Raw genomic sequence first — 21,131 nt, 5'->3', positions numbered from 1 at the left:
ATACTAGGTTGTCATTGTTTAGGAACCAGTCTTCAATTACTCTTCCTCTGCTATTAGTGGAATTAGAGTGCCAAAGTAGATTGTGTCCATTTAAATCTCCCAGCGAGATGAGTGGAGTAGGAAGGTGTTTGGATAGTGACTCTAAGTCGCTTTTGGTTGCTTCTTTGCTGCCTGATATGTACAGATTGCATACCGTGAGTTTTTCAGGCATAGAAATTGTGGCTGCTACGACTTCTAGATCAGAGTGAAAAGGGATCAATTCAAAATGTAGGTTATTTTTAATGTAGGTTGCAACCCCTCCGCTTGCATGGGATGAGCTGAGTCTGTTTTTGTTTATAGCGGTATATCCTTTGAGAGTAGCGCAAAATTGGTTCTTGAAATTTGTCTCCTGTAGGCAAATGACCTCTGGTTGGTATTTAGAAATTAAGAGCTCAAGCCTTTTTTTTCTAGGATGAAAGCCGTTTAAATTCCATTGTAAAATGAGCACGTTGAGTTCTTAAATACAGACGGTTTGGAAGTTTTGCTTGTTTACTCGGTTTATTGTTATTTAGTATTTTTTTTTATCCAGTAGTATTGGTGTCCATAGACTGGGATTTAATTTCAGATTCAGTGTTTAAGAACTCCTCTAGTACATTCATTATCATGGTGTTTCTATTTTTTAGGCTGGAGCTGTGCAGTGGGTATAAATTTTTTAGCATCTTGGCTAGTCCCACTAGGTCCTTAGTATATTCTAGGGCTAGTTCGGCTAGATACCTGTTACAAAATGACTTGGTGAAGAAGTCTTTGAATTGAAGAGAGTTAAGTGGGTAGTCTGTTTTTTGTTTGACAGTACGAGAGATGATGACGCAGACTTCACTGAGTACCTTATCATGAGTTTTTTGTTTTTTCGTTTTGTTTATGATTGTAGGCTTGTCTAATTGAATGCTGTCTGATGAGTCATATTCTGATGATGAGTCATTGCTTTTCGGTAGTTCATATCTACGTGCAGAGGAAAGGTTAGAAGGCGAGCTGGAGGGGGGAGGCAGCCTTTCGGCACTGGAAGGATGAAGAGGAATAAAGGGGATCTGAAATTCTTGCGGATTATTTAGAGAATTATTTTTATCAGTTATATTTACAGGATTACTAGGAGGAGTAGCACTTGGTAGCAATTGTGGTGACTCATTGTTAGAGAATGTTGCTACGTTGGGAGGATTTCCAGTAGCACAGTTTTTTGCCAAATGACCTTCTTTGCTACAAACAAAGCACGAGAGTGTATCAGTAGAGAAGTAGATGTGATATGTAGTATCTTCAAGAACAACTTTAATTGAGTCGGGGAGTTTTCCCTTGTTTTGTGGAGAGATATAGGCCTGTCTACTGAAGCTTAGGATGTGGTTGAAAGCGGAGTTTTGAATTCCAACTCTTAAGAAAGTAATCTCTGACGATAACTTGATTCCTAGTTTTTAGAGTTCTTCTTCAATGAGAGTGTTCGGAATTAGGGGCAGGCATTTGACATAATTACACGTATACTTTTGGTGATTAGAGGTCTAATTTGCAGTATGCTGTTATTCACTATAATTTTTGGATGCTTACTCACGAGATTTCGGACCACTTTTTTATTGGCAAGGTAAACACAGATTCTATTGTTAGAGATTCTTAAGGCAAATTTGATTAACTCAGACTTGACATAGGAAGCGAGACTGAAAATATAGTCCTGGATTTGTGCTTTTGGAGCTGTGTCTATAACGATAGCTTGTTCTTTTGTTGGATACTGTTGACTTTTGATAACGTTAACGTAAGAGGCACTTTGATGGTTTAGTTGAGACATTTTTATTTTTAATAGTTGTCCGTCCCGGGACACCTATGTCTTGTGGTTGAACTTTGTAATACACTGAGAAATCACAATTAACTAGTGGAAAATACAGAAAACACTGTACTAATAGCACTTAATATAAGTAGATTCGTAGAATCGACTTAGGACTGTTCAGCTCAACATCTAGCTGATGACTGAATATTAAAAATTAATAATTTAATAATAAATATATATGTATATATATATATATATATATATATATATATATATATATATATATATATATATATATATATATTAAAAATAAAATTTAGAGAATAATAAACATATATGACATAACTGGTACTAAATATTATAAGGTTCTGAATTTTAAATATTTATAATTGGTTATTAAATATTTTAATAATAAATTGGATAATTGAATTTTAATTTATCAATTTTTAAAATATTTATTATTTCCTCAATGTAATATTCTTTTTGTATTTTAGTCAAATTATTTTTATTATATTTGCTTATTTATTATAGAAATGTTTATCATTTTCTAAATTTAATATTTCATAATTCTTAATAAATATTAGAAATTGAAAATTAATAATTTTATAATATATATGTATATATATTCTAACGTGATGAAAATTCGACATCGACTCGTGGTTTAAAATTATTTGAATATAATAAATAATTAGACGGTGAGCAAATTTTGGTGACATCTATGATCACTATTTCGACTTCGAACGAGCAATCGATCCAACGCATGGATTGAAACGAGAGATCTGGGATAGATTCCGTACTGAGCAGACACTTTTTTTTTTATTTGAACAATTCGACCCTACCAAACGAACAATTTTGATTCTGACTATTGAATAACGCTAATTTCGACTTTGAGAATACTCCTAGTGATCAGCGAACAATTAATCGCGACAAATAAACTTTTGGTGAATAAATAACCGCCGTCGTGAACAAGTGAATAAGCCTAAGCCTCGGCACGAGAACTGAGCAAGTGTACGACCGACTGATTTTGTGTATTGAACAAGTGAAACGCGTTTTGGGTAAATAATAATTAATTTAATAATTAATAACGCGCAATAATTATGTGATAGTGAAATTACGCGTTACCAAAATAAAAGATTATTTTATTTTATTTTATTTCATTTGGGTATTTCTAAGAATTGCAGATTATCTCTTTCTCATTCGTTGCGGCAGCCGAGTCTTGCCATGTAAAATACTTTGACATCACCGGTCGAGTATTTCGTTAAGAACTACGTCGTATGCGTGTTTGTAAAATAAAATAAGTGTATTTTAATTTCGTCAACCGACTGTTATTTTTTTCCGAGCAATGAACTGACTTTGTTTCGATCAATTACGATATTTTATTTATAATTTTGTTTTTATCGAGTCAAGCCGACAACGGCATTTCGATTTTTTTGTAACCGATAATTTGTGTGAAACCGATCAATTAATTTGTTTATGTAATATACGACTAATTTATGCTTTAATTCTGATCATTTATTTATCGTAATTTTAAGTACCTGACCTTTCTCCAATCCGCCACCTTGAGCCGACATTTTTGATAATTGTTTATTTGGTAATTATAAAATCACCTGGCGCCCAACTTTAAAATTTTAAGCAAGGTTGCCAAATAGTAAGTGTACTCGGACTTCACTCCGGTAAATCCCAAGTGGTAAAAAACCCGTTACAATATATATTAGGGTGGCGCAAAAAAAACCGACTATTTTTTTTTTCGAGTCTCTTATGAAAATTTGTTGATTTACGATGTTTTAAGAAGCCTCTCCAAAAATCAGTTCGATAAAAAGTTTTCAAGAGATCGCTCACAAATTTTGAAAATATCAAAAATGATCGAAATTCGACTTTTTTATTTCAAATTTTTTTCTTTCTCATGACATCAATAGTTTATGTTTGTGACATCATGACTACGTTGAAAATTTAAGCCTAAAATTTTAATTTTTAAACCTCGCTCAAGAATTTTGAATATTTCCGAGTGCTGTCTTTTGAACGTTATCGAGCGACCCTTAAATATTGATAATAAAGCTTCTCGATTCTTCCACCATCAAGTGACATCATAGTGGACGAAAATATAACCCGAGAAATAGAAATAATAAGTTATTTGCATACTTTTTTATTTTTTAATTCAATTTGTAGGTTTTTTTCGCTTATTTAAAACTCACGAAATTTTATTGTTTCAAACTGTCCTTTATATTTTTGATTATGCAAAATATTTTACTGAAATGACAATAATTGAGTCATAAAAAAATACAACAACTAATTTAAACTATCAATTACGAATTATCAGTTAATGTTCAAAATTCTTGAGCGCCGTTTAAATATTTAAATTTTGGGCTGGAATTTTTAGCATAGTCAACATTTTACAAGTATAGACTATTGCTGCCACGAGAAAGAAAAAATTTAGAAATTAAAAGTTCAAATTTCAATCATTCTTAATATTTTCAAAACTCGTCAGCGACCTTTTGAAAATTTTTTATCGAGCTAATTTTTGGACTGGCTACTTAAAACATCGTAAACCAGCAAATATTCATGCGAGATCGAAAAAAAAAAGTCGGTTTTTTTGCATCACCCTAATATATATATATATATATATATATATATATATATTAAGGTGATTAAAAAAATAACAAACTTTTTTTTTCTTCTCTCAAACAGGTTCAAAAGTTTCATTTAGATATAAAAAGGCGCCTGTAAAAATTAGAGCTCTTAATATTAACATTAAGAGGTTCCGCATTGCACTTTTCTATTTTCCATAAGAATAACATGAAAAAATTTTTTTTTGCATGTTCTGATATTTATAACTAGCTAGCGATGCATCATAGAAAAAATCAACACGCATATCCTCGTAGGAAATTGAATGATCTACAAAATAAGTCTCTTATCATTTTTTGATAAATCCATTTGCTCAAAAGTTATTCGAGGTTGAAGTTGAATTTATATTAAATTTTGAGATCTTTTTATTTTTCTGGCGAAACTACCAGACTTATCATAAGATATCATAGGACCTTTTTTGTAGACATTTTTATCTCCTACAAATTATTACTCATAATGCTTTTTCTAATTGTTCCGCATTGTTCTCTAGTTATTTTCATTTTAATCTGAAGTTCTTAAAATCGATAAGAAGATTATTTTTTTTATGAGCTTGAGATTAAAATGAAAATAACTAGAAAACAATGCGGATTCGAAAAAACTTTACGAGTAATAATTCGTAGGAAATAAAAATGTCTACAAAAAAGGTCTTACGATATTTTGTGATAAGTCTGATAGTTTCGCCAGAAAAGTAAAAAGATCTCAAAATTTAATATAAATCCAACTTCAACCTCGAATAACTTTTGAACAAACAGATTTATCAAAAAATGATAAGAGACTTTTTTTTGTAGAACATTCAATTTCCTACAGAGCTATAGGAAAAAAACAACATAATCGTGATTTCTTATAATTAAAAATAAAATGTATAGAATTATTGAAAAAACAATTTCCAAAAATTTTGAAAATAAAAGTTTAATAGTACTTATATTAATGACAAAAAATGAAATTTGTATGAAATTCATGAATTGAATTGAAATTTTCCTGTATCTCATCAAAAACTTTCAAAATTAGTACACATTAAAGTTTGATGATGAATATCTCTTGAACGCTTAATTTAATCGTCAAAACATAAGACACCATTTTTATAGAGCAGTTAATTTCCTGAAAAAATTTGTACTGCGCATTTTATAATAGTCAGTTATTGTCGAGTTATAAAATTCATAAACAATAATGAAATTTGTCTTAAAATGATTAAACTTTAATCGTCAATATTATTGGAATGGTAAGGCTTACGGAAAAAATATAGGATACCGTTCTTGTAGAGCATTCAATTTCCTACAAAATTCTTCTCGAACATTTTTTTGTACAATGAATTAATGATGAAGTATGTATTTTTTTCGATTTGACTGTGAAAAAAATAGAAAACTGCGATGCGGAGGATCTTCCTATTACAATTAAGAGCTCATATTTGGTGAGAATTTTTTTAAAGTGTCTAGCAACCCATTTTGCGATCGCATTTGTAAAAAAAAAAATTGTTGATTTTTTGGACCCACCCTAATATATATATATATATATATATATATATATATATATATATATATATATATATATATTATAACGCTAAAATCTAAGGTATATTATGTAGCGGGTTTTCACCACCGGGGATCTACTGGAGTGAAGTCCGAGTACACTTACTATTTGGCCACCTTGTCAAAATTTTACAGTTGGGCGCCAGGCCAATTTTATAATTACCAAATAAATTATTATCAAAAAAATGTAGGCTCAGGGTGGCGGATCGGGGAAAGATCAGGCACTTAAGATTACGATAAATGATTGATCAGAATCAACACGAAAATCAGTCGTATATTACATAAACAAAATAATTGGTCGGTTTCACACAAATTATCGGTTACAAAAAAATACATGCCGTTGTCAGCTTGACTCGATATAAACCAAATTATACATAAAAAAAATCGTAATTGATCGAAATAAAGTAAGTTCATTGCTCGAAAAATAACAGTCGTTGGACGAAATTGAAATACACTTATTTTATTTCACAAACACACACGACGTAGTTCAATACAGATTTGAGTTTAAAAAGCGTACAAATTATTTCACATTATAACAAATTACTGAATCAAATAATAATAAAATGTTGTCTTAACAAAAAGTAAATTGACATCTAAATGATGCGTATCGATACATTATAAATAAATTAATTAATTACTAGAGCTAGATAACAATCAACTAATATTCAGTAAACTAGAACAACAAATTAAAAAACTGATATTCTAGAACATTTTCTTTAACAAAATTAGTAAAACTAACGCACATGGGTCTCATGTTGACGTCAATTAGACGACAATTCGTTCTATAATTAAACATATTTCTTATAATTATTTTATGAAATAATAGTAACAATAAATCGTGAACATGACTCTCAACTGTAACAAGATTCTCATAATTCTCTGTTCTTAAATCTTTCTTCAATTAAAACAGTAGTATAATATCTCAAGACTTTGACTTGAACTCAATTAATTATTAATAATTATAATAATTATTTCATACCTGATTACTGATGAATAAAATATCGAGTAACGTCTTACACTGTTTTAAATAATACTTGTGTAACAATAATCTGAATCGGTAGCTTTCCACAATGCCATGATACTGTAACGCCATTACTGGACACGTCCGCTCGCTTCAACCGACCAGAGCTGAATGCTCACGTCCGTATTCTTCTAAGATCTCCCTTCGACTCCTCTTTTCTCAATAACCAAAATCCAAAACCTCAAACTAAATCTTATCCTTATCAATAACTGACCTCTATATTCTAAATCCATAAATCAATTTCCAAGCTCTACTATATCGGTAACTGGAGGCTTATACCTCACCAAACGTACTCACTAAACCTGACTTTGAGTATGGATATCCTTGGTAGTTGCTCTCCTGGAACAGACTTAAGCTAGGATCGTAAAACTTAAAACTAAGTGACCTATAACTTCCTCTGCGGTACAAGTGGTCATGGCTTGCCCTCTGAGGCCTGTCAGACTAAAACAATTAAAAAATGACCAAACGGCTTCCACAACAGCAACGGTCACAAAATTACTGTTGAGGCCTGCCAAACCAAAACTCAAAACTGATCCCATCCTTCATCCATCAGATTCCTTATACACTAGAGCGCTAGCATTTCAGCTAGACCTCTGCAATCTACCAAGAAGTCTCATAGGAATAGAACTAGGTTCTATTATCAGATGATACCGGGTGACTAATTCAAGTCCCGCTCCACGGTAACACTGACATCTCCACATACTCAAAATTCCAAAACTGTAAACTAAAACTCAAACTTTATCATTATCTCAAACTCAACTTTAAACTCAACCCTTATTCCGTATTAAATTCCCATAATTCTGATTCTAATTCTTTACTTTAATTTTCTTTTAACAAAACCCATAACTGTAGCTAAACGTTACTCCATATTCAATTCTTAAACTATAACTTAAATCAAAAATCTGTATCAAAATCGTTAATACCTGCACGCTGAATTCTAAGTCTTGAGTTACCATGCTCGTAAATACAGTAAAATCAGTTGGTGTTTGTGACGTTCACTTTGATTTGACCCCCATACGAAAAATAACGTCACAATACATATATATATATATATATATATATATATAATTTATTTAATACTGTAAGATGGACGGAGGAGTGAAAGGTTCATCTATCATGAATATATATGGGGCATTCCACGCCAAATCGGACACCATTTAGCTTTTGAACTTCGGACTTTTTTGAAACTTTTTTATCTTGTAGCGTAGGTTGAAAGAGGCCTTCATGATTTTTTACAAATTTTTTTCTACAACTGTTTTCGAAATATCGAATTTCGAAAAATGTAGAGATTTTTTCTTCAAACGCCTGTAACTTCGCGAAAAGTGGTTTAAATAAAATTTTCAAAAAGACAAAGAATGGTCATTTTTAGACATCTTTTTAGTAAAGAATATCAAAATTTTTTTTTAAACCACGTTTCTATTGAAATTTAAACTTTTAATTATAAATTGTCGATTTACAAAAAACACGTACTGATCGATTTTCCTCATAATTTATCACATCAAACTGTCACCTATTCTACAACGTTTCCAGCTATGCTCATAATGTGACAACGATGGGATCCATTTTTATTCGATTTTTCAAATTTTGTATTCCAGTTTTTTTTTTAAGAAAAATGTCTAAAAAACAAATCATGCTCAAGATTTACTGTTAATAATTATCTGACACAATTATCATCAAAATTTTCTAATTTTATTTCCTCAGAAAAATTATTATTAGTTAATTAATAAATAATAATTTTAAGTAATTTTAAATAATTTTGGTAATAATAATAATAATTAATTAATTAACAATAATAATAATAATAATAATAATAATAATAATAATAATAATAATAATGATAATAATAATAATGATAATAATAATAATAATAATAATAATAATAATAATAATAATAATAATAATAATAATAATAATAATAATAATAATAATAATAATAATAATAATAATAACACAACTTATGCTAATACAGGCATTTGAAATAAAAATCTCTCTCTCTCTCTATATATATATATATATATACTAGCAGCCACCCGCCCGCTTCGCTGGGCACACTATTAATTTTAATCTTTATTTCTTATATTAAATACAAAATGTATATTTTCTTATCGATAAATGAATCGAATTTTTAAAATTTTTAGTCAGGAAAAATAGTACCAGTCAATGCATTTGTCATTCACAGATTTCCGCATCACCCATGAGGTACTGTATATTGGAATGCGTCCCCGTCATTTAACGTTGCGGGATCCCCAGGAGGCATACACAACACATACACAGACCTATAACTTTCAGAAGAGAAATGATTAACTAACCAATAGTTTAGACTGAATCGACCTAGTAGAAAATTTGAAATCAAAATATATTTGCCTAACATTATATAAAATAATACTGTAGATGATTTATAGAATAATAGTATTTAATATCTTTCTACTTTTATTCTAATGATTCCTCTAAATTTAATTGACGACTGAATTTGTTATTACAATTTATTCATTTTGACAGTTATTATAACAACGGTTACCATGGTAACCACCTTGATAACCATAGTAACAGTAACCATGGCAACGGTAACCATGGCAATGGTAACCATGGCAACGTTAACCATGGCAACGGTAACCATGGCAACGTTGGGGGGAGGGGGTAGCATACGTGATGGTTATCGAAAAATCCATTTTGGCTAGAAATTGCGCAAAATCCCTTCTTATCTCTCATCTACAGTGAAAAAGGAGTACCTATGCCAAATTTTAAATGAATCGGTCAAATAGTTTCGGAGATCTGGTGATGAGTCAGTGGTATTTCGCTTATATGTATATATATATATATATATATATATATATATATATATATATATATATATATACATATTTAGGAGAGCAGTTTTTTTCGACTTTTTTGTGTTTTCTCACGAAAAGATGTAAGTTTGAAGTATTTCAAGACTCCTGTTAAAGTTTCAACTCAATACAAAATTTTTTAGAGGTTGTTCAAGAATTTTTTAAATCTCTAAAATCTTCGAAATTCAATTTTTTTTTTTTAAATCTTTACTTTCTCCCTAACTCAAACATTTCTAAATAGGTTGTAGAGAAACATACTAAAATTTGAAGTCAAAATATTAATATTTAGGGGAGGCTGGGGCAAAGTGGGTCCCGTAAGCTAGAAATGGGATTATATTTACTTATTTTTTACTCGTTACACTACTTTATAGGCCCTTGTTCGTTATTTAACATTGATAAGCTGTGTCCATTAAAATTGAAGAATCGAAAATTAGGGGCAAAGCGGGTTCCCATCTAAAAAAAATTGTGTAAGACAAATTTCTGCGTGCAGCTACTGGTTCGAAATCAAGTTTAGTCTAGATTACTTCTACTGAGGGATATAGAACAAAATCGAAACTATAAATATTAGTTAAGATTACTATTCTGTCATACTCATCTCTTTCTAGTTACCACAACCATGCACTTTTCTATCAGTGTATATTAGACCGGTTCAAAGAAATCGACTATTTTTTTTTTTTTTTCAAAAACCGCAGTGAAATATCTTCCTAGTCATGAAAAAAGAAGCCTGTGAAAACGGGAGCTCTTGATATCAATTTTGAAAGATCGCTCATCGTAAATTTCTATTTTACGTTTAAATAACATGGAATAAAAAATTTTATAACTTTGGAATTTTACAACTCATTTTAGAATTAACATGTCGGGGTAAGAGAAAAATATTTTTGAAGGAAATCGAACTCTCTAAATAAATTGTCTCTTATGTTTTTTCTCTAAGCCCACTCCTTTAAAAGTTATTCGAGTTTAAAGTTCAACATGTAATTAATTCAACCTTTTTTTTCTTAAATTAATAATAATAAAACTCATCTTCAAAAAAAATTTTTGTACAATTTTTGAATGGTATAGATAATAGCTTTAAGTTTAACACGATTATTTTTAGTTCATAAAATTTACTATTTTCACTTCAGCTATCAAAATTCTGAACAATGAAATGCTACTAACAACAAGTGAATATCAATAACCCAATAATGACATTTTGATGAAAAGACGACAATTATTCAGGAACAATCTTTTTTTATTTATTGAAATAATAATATTAAATTTTAAAGTATCACTTTCTTAAACATTCTTTTTGAAGCGACTTTTTTTTATAAATTACAGTAGAAAGGTCATTAGAAAATAAATTAATGATTATTTTAATGTTTATTTATTGAAATTTGGAAAACATTTCCTACAAACGACAGTTGGTCGTTTTTCTGAAAAATGATGTATACACAATTCAACTTTTTCTTAAACTTCAAAGAGAGAAATAATTTCAGATTTTTTAAATTGAAAAGTCATTTATTCTTCATAGTAGAACAATAAATATCTACTTTGTCAACGACGTTAAACTTGATAATTTAATATTTTTAGACAAATTTTTTTTTTCAATAATAATTATGAAATATTTAAGAAAAATTAAGAAAAAAAGGTTAAATTAATTGCATGTTGAACTTTAAACTCGAATAACTTTTCAAGGAGTAGACTTAGAGAAAAAACATAAGACAATTTGTCTAGAGCGTTCAATTTCCTTCAAAAATATTTATTTCTCACCCCGACATGTTAATTCCAAAATGAGTTGTAAAATTCCAAAGTTACAAAATTTTTTTTCCATGTTATTTAAACTTCAAATAGAAATTTACGATGACCGACCTTTCAAAATTGATATTAGGATCTCCCGTTTTCACAGGCTTCTTTTTTCATGACTAGAAAGATATTTCACAGCGGGTTTTGAAAAAAAAAAAAAAAATAGTCAATTTTTTTGAACCGGTCTAGTGTATATATAGTGTGCACTTTTCTATCAGTGTATATATAATGTTTTCTCGGGATATTTTAGTATAATATAAAAAATATAATAAGAATTATACCAATGCTCTAGTTTTTCAAAAAACTTTTTACTCTATAAATTCTAATTCAATTGATCACTGATTATTGATGTTCCAGATCCAATAAGTTGAAGCCTTTTTGGCAGAGTGTGAATGAACCATTACCAGTACTAGAATATCTCTCATCAGCTCTCCTGTCTTCCGAATATGAACGGGCACTGGCACGTGCATTGGCAATGCCAGAATGTCCTGTCATACCTTTTTTCGGGGCTTTTTTACGAGAATTGCGAGAAGTAATTGCTTCTGTCAACAAGGTAAAAAAGAAATTTTTAGTTTACAATTTTATTCAATAGCTGTTTATGAGATTTTATATAAAGAAAAAAAAAAGTGTACATAATGATTTCTTAAAAGCAATCATTAAATTTTTTTAATATTAGAGAAATATTAAACCAGCATATGACATTTATCTGGCAATATTGATAGTTGAAGAAAAATGAGAAAAATTACAAGAGTTCATTATGCAAAAGATTTTGTGATCTAATAATTTGGAAAGCTTCCAACTAACTTTCATAATAAAGTTTTTCGCTTCATTATTTTTTTAGTGTTGGAAAAAATTTTAGTACTGTATGACACTGAATGATAAAAATAAATTGCTAAGAGTGTGAAGTTGTAACTGGAAATCAAGTGGATGTAACAATAAAACTCTTCAACAGACAAAAGTACAGTTGATAGTTATTTGATGCTAGAGGCAAATATTAGAAGTAATTATAGTAACTTGTTGTTTCGCTAAAAACTGACAATAGCGTAACTAAGAATGATAGTTTAAACCTTTCTAACATTTAAAATCACTTGTACAACTGTCACTAGTCTTATAAGTCAACTAGTCCCAGTTTAATTTTCTTCTCGCTAAGACTACTAAAACTACATGAAACTCTTAAAATAAGAACAATTTTAACAACTGCAGTCTATAATTAATTCTATTTCTTAAAAAAAGGATTCAATAAGTTCTTATACTTGAGAAGGATAGTGGCTTTTCATCCTTTATGCTGGATCAGCAAAATGCAACTGTTGACAACTGGTAAGATGATACTTAGGATTTGAGAAGAGTGTACACTATTGAATTTACTTTATAGAAAATCATAAAATTTAAAACAAAAAGGAAAATCAAGAGATTTTAAATTCTTAGTTCAACTGGAGTAAAGAAAATAAAATGGACTTTAAGGTCAGGGGTTTCTATCGGCCTCCAGCAGCAAAGACAGTTGTAGGCCGGCGGAAACTACTTGCTCTTGCTGTCAATATTCAACGATTCTATCAAATTATATTTTATTCAGCTCACTATTAAAAGCGATGTTACTATCCGGCAGTCATATATAATCACCAGCTATAACACTATTATATTCTTCGTCAATAATTCGCGGTATAAAGCCTGTCATGGATCGTCATTCATATTTATTGATTAATTTATTATGAAAATGCATTATTATTGCAGAGTATAATACTTTTATCTGTAGAATTAAATAATTACTACATAATTGATTATTTAATGACATTTCAATGATTTAAATTTATGAATTACACTGGGAATTATATGATTAATTATAATTATGTAAACAATAAACTTTCTTTCTTTTTTTTTTATTGAATGCAGCAACCAACGGAGAACCGAGAAAAGAAGACTCAGCGCAGTAGTAGTAAGGAGGGTTCTTCCCTTGAGCACGTGCTTTCGGGTTCGCCAGGTGCGCGAGCCAGTATTGGAAGCAATGTAGATGTGAGCTTTGCATGGAGAATTTCACCTAGAAGTAGCGCTGATTCTGAAGATAAGGCTGATCGTACCAGTGAGACGACGGCAGTTATAGATAAAGTCTCATTGTTTCATTCACATCGTCATGCTCGAGGGAGAGACGCAACAACTGGTTCACTACATCGTACCTTGAGTGTACATACTACAGCTCTTGAACAAGCTTATACTGCAGAGGAGTGTGATGAGAATGACTATCATCTTGACCTCGATTCTTATAAGCCGATTCAACCCCTTGTTGCTGACCATGGAGTTGCACTTTTTCCTGTTGCTGCTCCTCATCATGGAATGGATCTTCATTTGCTTCAGGTGAATTTATAATCAATCTCTTTTTCTTTTTTTTTTTTTTTTTTTATTTGAATTATTGATAGAGAGATTCGATGGCTTTGTCAGAATATATTCTGATATTGTCGGCAGCTGATGCATGTGTGATTGTGCCTCGAGGTGACGTTGTAATTAATCTAGTTTTCTATCCTTTGACAATATTTCAAAGTATCAAGTTCTATTATTTTTTTGCTTTGTTCACACAAAGAAAAATTATTTTCAATTGAAACTAAAAAATAACTAAACGGAATTGAAAAACGATAGATCCTGCTGGTCAACCCCAAAACTTATTATTGTTTTCAAACGTAAAAATTTGTAATGCGTCATTAAAAGTTTTGAAATCTCAAAGTTGACATAGCAAAGAGAAATCAAAACTTATGACTGAGTTAATATTAGGACCAGTTGGATCAGTATTTTTTGAATATTAGTAAAAAATGATAACATAATTGCTATTTTACAAATATTTAAATGATAATTAAAAGATGAATTGTCTGATTTCAATAAAGCTCATGACGCAGAAAGATGATGATAAAACTTTTGGACTACTCCACATAATAGTTTGTGAGTTGTTCAACAGAACACGAGAAAAACCATTATTTTCCAAATCTTTCGTTGACGTTATCTTTCATACGAATTAATAAAGATAAAGAGTACGATAAATCTCATGACTTTCGACAGCATTTATCAAGTCTCGGAGTTTATAACATTTTTAAATGAATTGACTATGTAGACATCAAAACAATAAAAAAATATTTTTCTTGCTTGAGTTTTAACGGGGTAAAATGAGTTACGTTATCGATTGACATCGTGATTTTTTACCAATGGTCACTTACCCTACCTATAACCCCAAACGAGCATTCAAATGAGTTTTTTGACTTGGCATCGGGCGCGCTAATTGAAAAGGCTCGCATACGAATCCCAATCATAATTAAGTAGGGATATATTTTTTGAACGTTGCCGAAGACAATTGAGTGAAATTGATAAAACACAAGACAGCTGTGGAAAAGACATAGAGCCGGGTGACCAGCTAGCCGCAGGACTGCCAACTACCTGAACATCGGGTAATTGTGAAGTCGCACTTGGCTTCCTGGAAAAAAATGATCAGATCTGATTATGCCTACTTATGTATGATCAGGCCTGAAATTAGACATGATCAGGCCTGATCATATCTGTTCATGCCTGTTCATGTCTAATCCAGCCTGATATATGGGATTAAATTGAAAATCTTAGTTATAATTAAATATAACTAACTTAGTTCTAATTATATACAACTAACGAAGTTATAATTATATATGGGTGATTCCGTTCTAACTGTGATTTTTTTTATTAAAAATTTTAAGATTTTGAAGTTAAACTTTTTCAATTTTTTTATGAACATTATTTATCTATTTTGTTGTAAAAATAAAAACCTATGAGGATTTTACTACAACTTGAAAGAGTCAAGAACGAGAAACAAATTTCAAATTTTGCGTTCTATAGTACTGATATAAAATAAATTCGGTAGAAATTGTTTGAGAAAATTATTAAATTTATTTATAAATTCAGTTATAACACTTTTAAACTCTTTTTTCAATAATTATTTAACACATTAATGATGATTAATAACAATTATAATGATTAACTTTATAATTTATAGCAACTATAATCTAATTTATAGAATTTACTAAAAAATAAATTAATTAAATTAATAAACATTGAATAAATTCATTGTCACTTGTACCAGATAGCTTTCTAGCACAAAGTATTAGTGCCATCTGTATTGAAGAAGAATTGCAATTAATGATTAAAATAATTTTACAACTAATTATTATAACTATATACTATTTTTATTATTCTTTTACATGGTACTGATAGACACGGTATTGACAGTTTCATTTAAAATAACAATTGTAATTATTTGGTTATGTATTTGATAATATCCATTTACTGTAAATTTTAGACTGGTATTAAGTACAAGAATTTAATATTTTGTTCAGAAAAAATTAATAGTTAATGAAGTTTATCAATACCACGGTATCGACAAGCAAATTTATAACATATCTTTTTAAAATTAAGTTCTAACATGACTCGAGCTTTTGGCACTTTTTCATCAACTCAGTGTTTGTAAATATTACTCAGGTGACGTACTTTCAAGATGGTTCACTTGACGTTTCATAAATCTCAACGAACATGGCGTTCGAGTTACCCAAATTCAAATTAATAAATTTGTTAAAATTTAAAGACAAAAGTTATGGAACCGGAATTCAATGTTAATTTAACACACTAAACAGAAAGTGTGTCAATTTTTTTCAATTGGATCATAAGCATTAGAATTTATGAGGTCATTAGTTTAAATCATTTATTGCGACAAAAGAAATAAACAATTTATAGGTAAATTCTAGAAATGGACATGACACGGTACTGACATTCAAGTGATATATTGTAAGTTTTCTCTGAGTGGCTAGTTATATAATAGAAAAATAATGTTGAAATATGTTCGTCATTATCCAATTAACACAAACATTTAATTAATTGATTATTAATTAATGACCTGTGAGAACAAACAATACAGGACATTAATATCACAGTTAGAACGGAATCACCTATATAACTTATATATAATTTCATATAACTATAAGTAAATAATTAATAAATTAGATATAAAATTTTGTCGACTAAAAATTTATCATGTATAAAATATAAAATTTTGTTGACCAAGAATCTATCACGTATAAGATTTTCATTACTTGAAGTTCATACAAAACTTACTTTTCAAGTCAATCTCTCAGGTCAACGGGTAGTGGGTTAAACTTTCGAGCACAAGGTCCACGGTTGAAATTCTGCACAACCCCCAATTTTTTTTTTAATTTTTATAGAAATAATTATATATAATTGTATATAGTTATACATAATTATATATAATGACATAGGGCTATTTTTTACCCGGATGGGCATGAACAGACATGAACATATCTGATCAGACCTGAAGACTCATACCTGTTCATATCTGATCATTTTTTTCCGGGTTTTCAGTGTAAAACCAAGCAATAACTCCAGATTTTTGTAAGCAGAATATCAGGCGAGAAGCCAGTATTCTTTATCAATTTATTACTGATTGCGCCTGAATAGTAGGTCAAAGGAGAGCACGAGTGCTTTGGGAAAGACGAGTAAACTGAGAAATTGATACGAGAAGGAAGTTAACTCGAGGAAAAGAACACGAGACATCTAGGATACACAAGATTGATAAAGATCAGGACAGCTCATATAGAATGAACTACGGAGAAAGAATCAACGTAAATTGTGATAGGTATTTCGAAAAATATTCTAGGCAGGAAGGCCAGAAAATTTATTAGTCAAAATACGTAATTATACGTCATGTCTGTGGAATATTGTCGCGTTAGTTAACGTGTAATATTAATCGGAATCTGGAAGTAGACAAAAGTAATTTCGTTAAATCCAGGCAAGGAGACCGTTTTTACTACGCAGTAGAAGTTTCCAGGCGGTTCGTGGTTTACACGAACCGCCTGGAAAAATCCTTTCGGAATTTTCCAGGCAGTTAGTGGAAACTACATGCCGAACATATTCATTCAAACCTTTTCTCCGATCTAGTCATAAATAATTAAGTATAAACATTAGAATAAACTAAACAAATAAATTAAATAAAAGGAATTAAGGAATCTATGAAATATTTCAGTTTTTTCGAGATAACCGTCATTTTTTCGAAGCACAATCCCTTGCATTGTTTTTTTTTACTCAAAAAAAACTTCAACTGATTCTGCAAAAATCTACGCTAGTTTCAAGATGTGCCGATAATCGCTTATAACTTTTTTTTTAATTGTATATATACAATGATACTACTATTATATGCAATAATACTATTGCTACCGTAGAGCTAGTGGTTTCCAAGATAAATCTAATTAAATATCTCCAAATATGAGTTATCGCTGTTTTATCCAAGAATTCAGTCCATTTTTGTAAAATTATGGCCGAAGAAATACATAATATCCTGGTTAACATATCATTAAAAATATATCCAGTAATATGAAACTGTCTCCTATTACACTTACCTCCATCTTTTCTTATCTTAACGCAAATGTCTTTGTTTGACCATTAGAAGCTTTTTTAATTACTACCTCTCTTAGTACAAAGATCATTGTTTCATACTTTTTATAATTACATATAAATGTCTAATATCTATTTTCATATTTTATTCTGATATATGATATGTTTCTACAGCCATAATTTTATAAAAAAGTACTGAAATCTCGGATAAAACAGCAATATCTCAAATTTTGAGATATTTAATTAGATTTATCTTGGAAACTACTACCTTTACGGTCATGGCTTAGAAAATCTTTTTTGTAGGGAATAAAATTCTCTATAAAAAAAGTTCCGTACAATTTTGTTCTAAAGTTGGTGGTTTGCGAGTAAAATAAAAAATACCATGAAATTTGAGAAAAAATTGGCTTTAAGATTTTTTACCGGTGAGGCCGATTGCAAAATGTGAATTAGCTACAAGCACTTTTAAAAAGGAAGGATTCCTTTGTTATTTCCGCCTAGTAGTGACTTAAGTTCTTGCGATGCCGCGGAGCTATAGATAATTGAATAAAAAAAAAGTCAAAATTTACATGTTAATTGAATGGGAAAATTTCAAATTCATTTAGCGAGTATTTAAAATTAAAATTAACAGCTTATCTTAAATGAGAATTTTTTTTTACATGTTTAGAACATTATTCCGTCGATGGTCCAGAAAAAAGAAATAGTCGTTTCAAACGAAGCATTCTAATATATAATAAATATATATATATATATATATATATATATATATATATATATATATATATATATATATATATATATATATATAATAAAATATATGAAATAGTAAGTAATGAATCTGAGAGAAAATATTTTTATTAAAATTGAAACTTAAATTGCCAAAAATTAATAGTTCTAATTTACGATTGTTAGTCTTTTGAATTAAAGTTCACCTTCTCTTACTTCTTCTTTTACATAAATACGTTTAAAAAGTCGGACTAACACTGCTGCCTTTGCCCTGTTTTTCAGTTCATACTCAAACACACATTTTCAAGGTATCTTCTACTCTCATTGGGACATCTTTAAAACGTGGTTTTGTTTGGGTTTGCACAATTTTCTTAAAATTTGGTAGAGAATATGTTGGTTTGCTCCAAACACATTTTTTTGTAAACAATCCAATATTACAGCAGATTAGAGACCAAATGTCGATGGATAGAGTGCCTTGCAGATAATCAATTAAAATTTCAGGTGCCATATATAAATGTGTGTCTAAAGCTGATGATACATCGCACTTCATAGCTAACCTAAAATCAAAAATGTTATCTGTTAAAGCATTAATAATTAAAATATTAGACGGCTTTATATCTTCACAAAGAATAGTTGGATTAAAATTGTGAAGCAAAGTTATTGCTTTACATATTTGCAATACAATATAATAGTTTGGTTTTTTTTTTATTTGATAATCTAAGCTTTTGTTTCGCTTTGACATAGGAATCCCTCAATTTAAACTTTTAAAATCCTCCAGAATCATGTAATAATATAAATTAGTACAACACATATCCATAGTTAAAATCAAATTAGGATGGAGGATTTTCTTCATCACATTCAATTCCCGGTATACCTATTTCAATTTTTTTGAAGACTTCATCTTCTTCCCTGCGACTTCGATATTGTTCCATGTCGATGACATTAAACATCTAAATGCGCCGTGACCTACGGCTGTATCAGTGAATTTGATATATTCTTCTTGAATCATTTGTATCGAAAATTGCAATTGATTTTAAAATAGTATGCTGAATTTATCGCTCAACACACCCAGCCGTGCACTGAGACATGAACTTGGCCTTGAACCTCTTATAGTGCATATTTTGGATGCAGTGATTAAATGGAAAGTTAGGATTCTAGAATTGAGCGAAGATTGACTGCCAAAGGTGTGCCTCCTCAGATTTGTTTAACTTGCCTTTCCACCTACAATTTCTATAGCTCACAGCGTCACAGTAAGTTTCAGAATGGCTCCTAATATCACTCCTAACTCATCAATGCTCGAGCTGAACTGGGTTACCCAATTGAGGTATATATTACATGAATTTGGCGAAGAGGCCTTTTTTACGAAACTGTGGCCGGTCTTTTGGGAATCAAGGCGTGGTATAATTGTACAAAAGAATAACCATTTCTTCATGGAGACGGACTAAACGAGGTACCTGACCTTCTTCTCTTGTCAGGTAAAATTCCCTAACCCTCTAAGCTATGGGGTGGCCCATTACCACAAACGATGTCCTAGTTTTGCTACCAATACTATGGCTCCATTGAGACTGGCCACGTTTCATGATGGTAGATTTATAATAAACGGAATCTCCTACAAGACCACCCGAACGCAATTATGCTTGATTTGTGATACTGGAGAAATGGGGACCGTGAATTTTTTTTCCCAACTTACATCGAGTCGTCTACTCCAGAGCCATAAGTTGAACCCTCTGCTTCATCGTTTGCTTCTAATATAGCCAATTGTTGTTCCCAACGTGACATTTCCCCCTCGTGTGTGCACTCTTCTGCTCTTGCGTCAGCGATGGAGATGCGCTCTGCGTCCTCTTTTTCGACGTAAGCATGGGCATTAGGTCCAAGCAATAGTCCCAGTGCGTTCATAAAATATAAAAGAGATGTTTTTCCTTCATTGAATATGTCGGCAGCAAGGTAGTCAGCAATTTCATCACCTTGGCTCTTTGACTTCGCTTCTTTTTCCTCAGTACAAACTTTCTTTAGCAATATTTCGGTAGTTATTTTTACACATTCGTGTATATTTTTCATTATCATGTCATATGCACTCTGTGGCATAAAAGCTGGGATATCCATTAATCCACAAAATTGGGTTACACCTTTTAAACCGATCCCAATAACAAAGTTCTCATAACAAATAAAAATCACCGATTTATTTCATAAGAATGTTTGACAAAGGCACATGAATTTACGCTACGAAGATCACACTTATCACGGATAATAACGATTTTAAAACCTAGTCCCCGATGTGATGCTATTTCAAATTTAATTGGCCTATTACACGATTTACATTGAACATATTCACTGATAGCCGCAAATACTGAAATAAAATTGCACGACTTATGATGCGAAGCGTCAGAGAGTACTTTACGATTGACAAATTTTTTTCGCCTCACTTCGGCAACTATTTGAATTATTAT

The 21,131-nt window shown here is 30.4% G+C and overlaps 1 protein-coding gene across 1 annotated transcript in view; it reads left to right on the top strand.

The window, feature by feature from the left end:
- Positions 1 to 21,131, top strand: part of LOC103574729 (1-phosphatidylinositol 4,5-bisphosphate phosphodiesterase epsilon-1) — a 184,178-nt gene that overhangs the window by 9,715 nt on the left and 153,332 nt on the right. Inside the window, exons 2-3 of the mRNA XM_014441063.2 lie at positions 11,917 to 12,112; positions 13,447 to 13,905. Coding sequence (XP_014296549.2) covers positions 11,917 to 12,112; positions 13,447 to 13,905 — 655 coding nt within the window. The remainder of the gene's footprint in view (positions 1 to 11,916; positions 12,113 to 13,446; positions 13,906 to 21,131) is intronic.

Source organism: Microplitis demolitor, chromosome 8, assembly GCF_026212275.2.
Source record: "Microplitis demolitor isolate Queensland-Clemson2020A chromosome 8, iyMicDemo2.1a, whole genome shotgun sequence".
In the NCBI taxonomy this organism is placed as follows: Eukaryota; Metazoa; Arthropoda; class Insecta; order Hymenoptera; family Braconidae; genus Microplitis; species Microplitis demolitor.
Note: the sequence above shows the minus strand (reverse complement) of the source record. Positions and strands in the feature narration are given on the sequence as shown.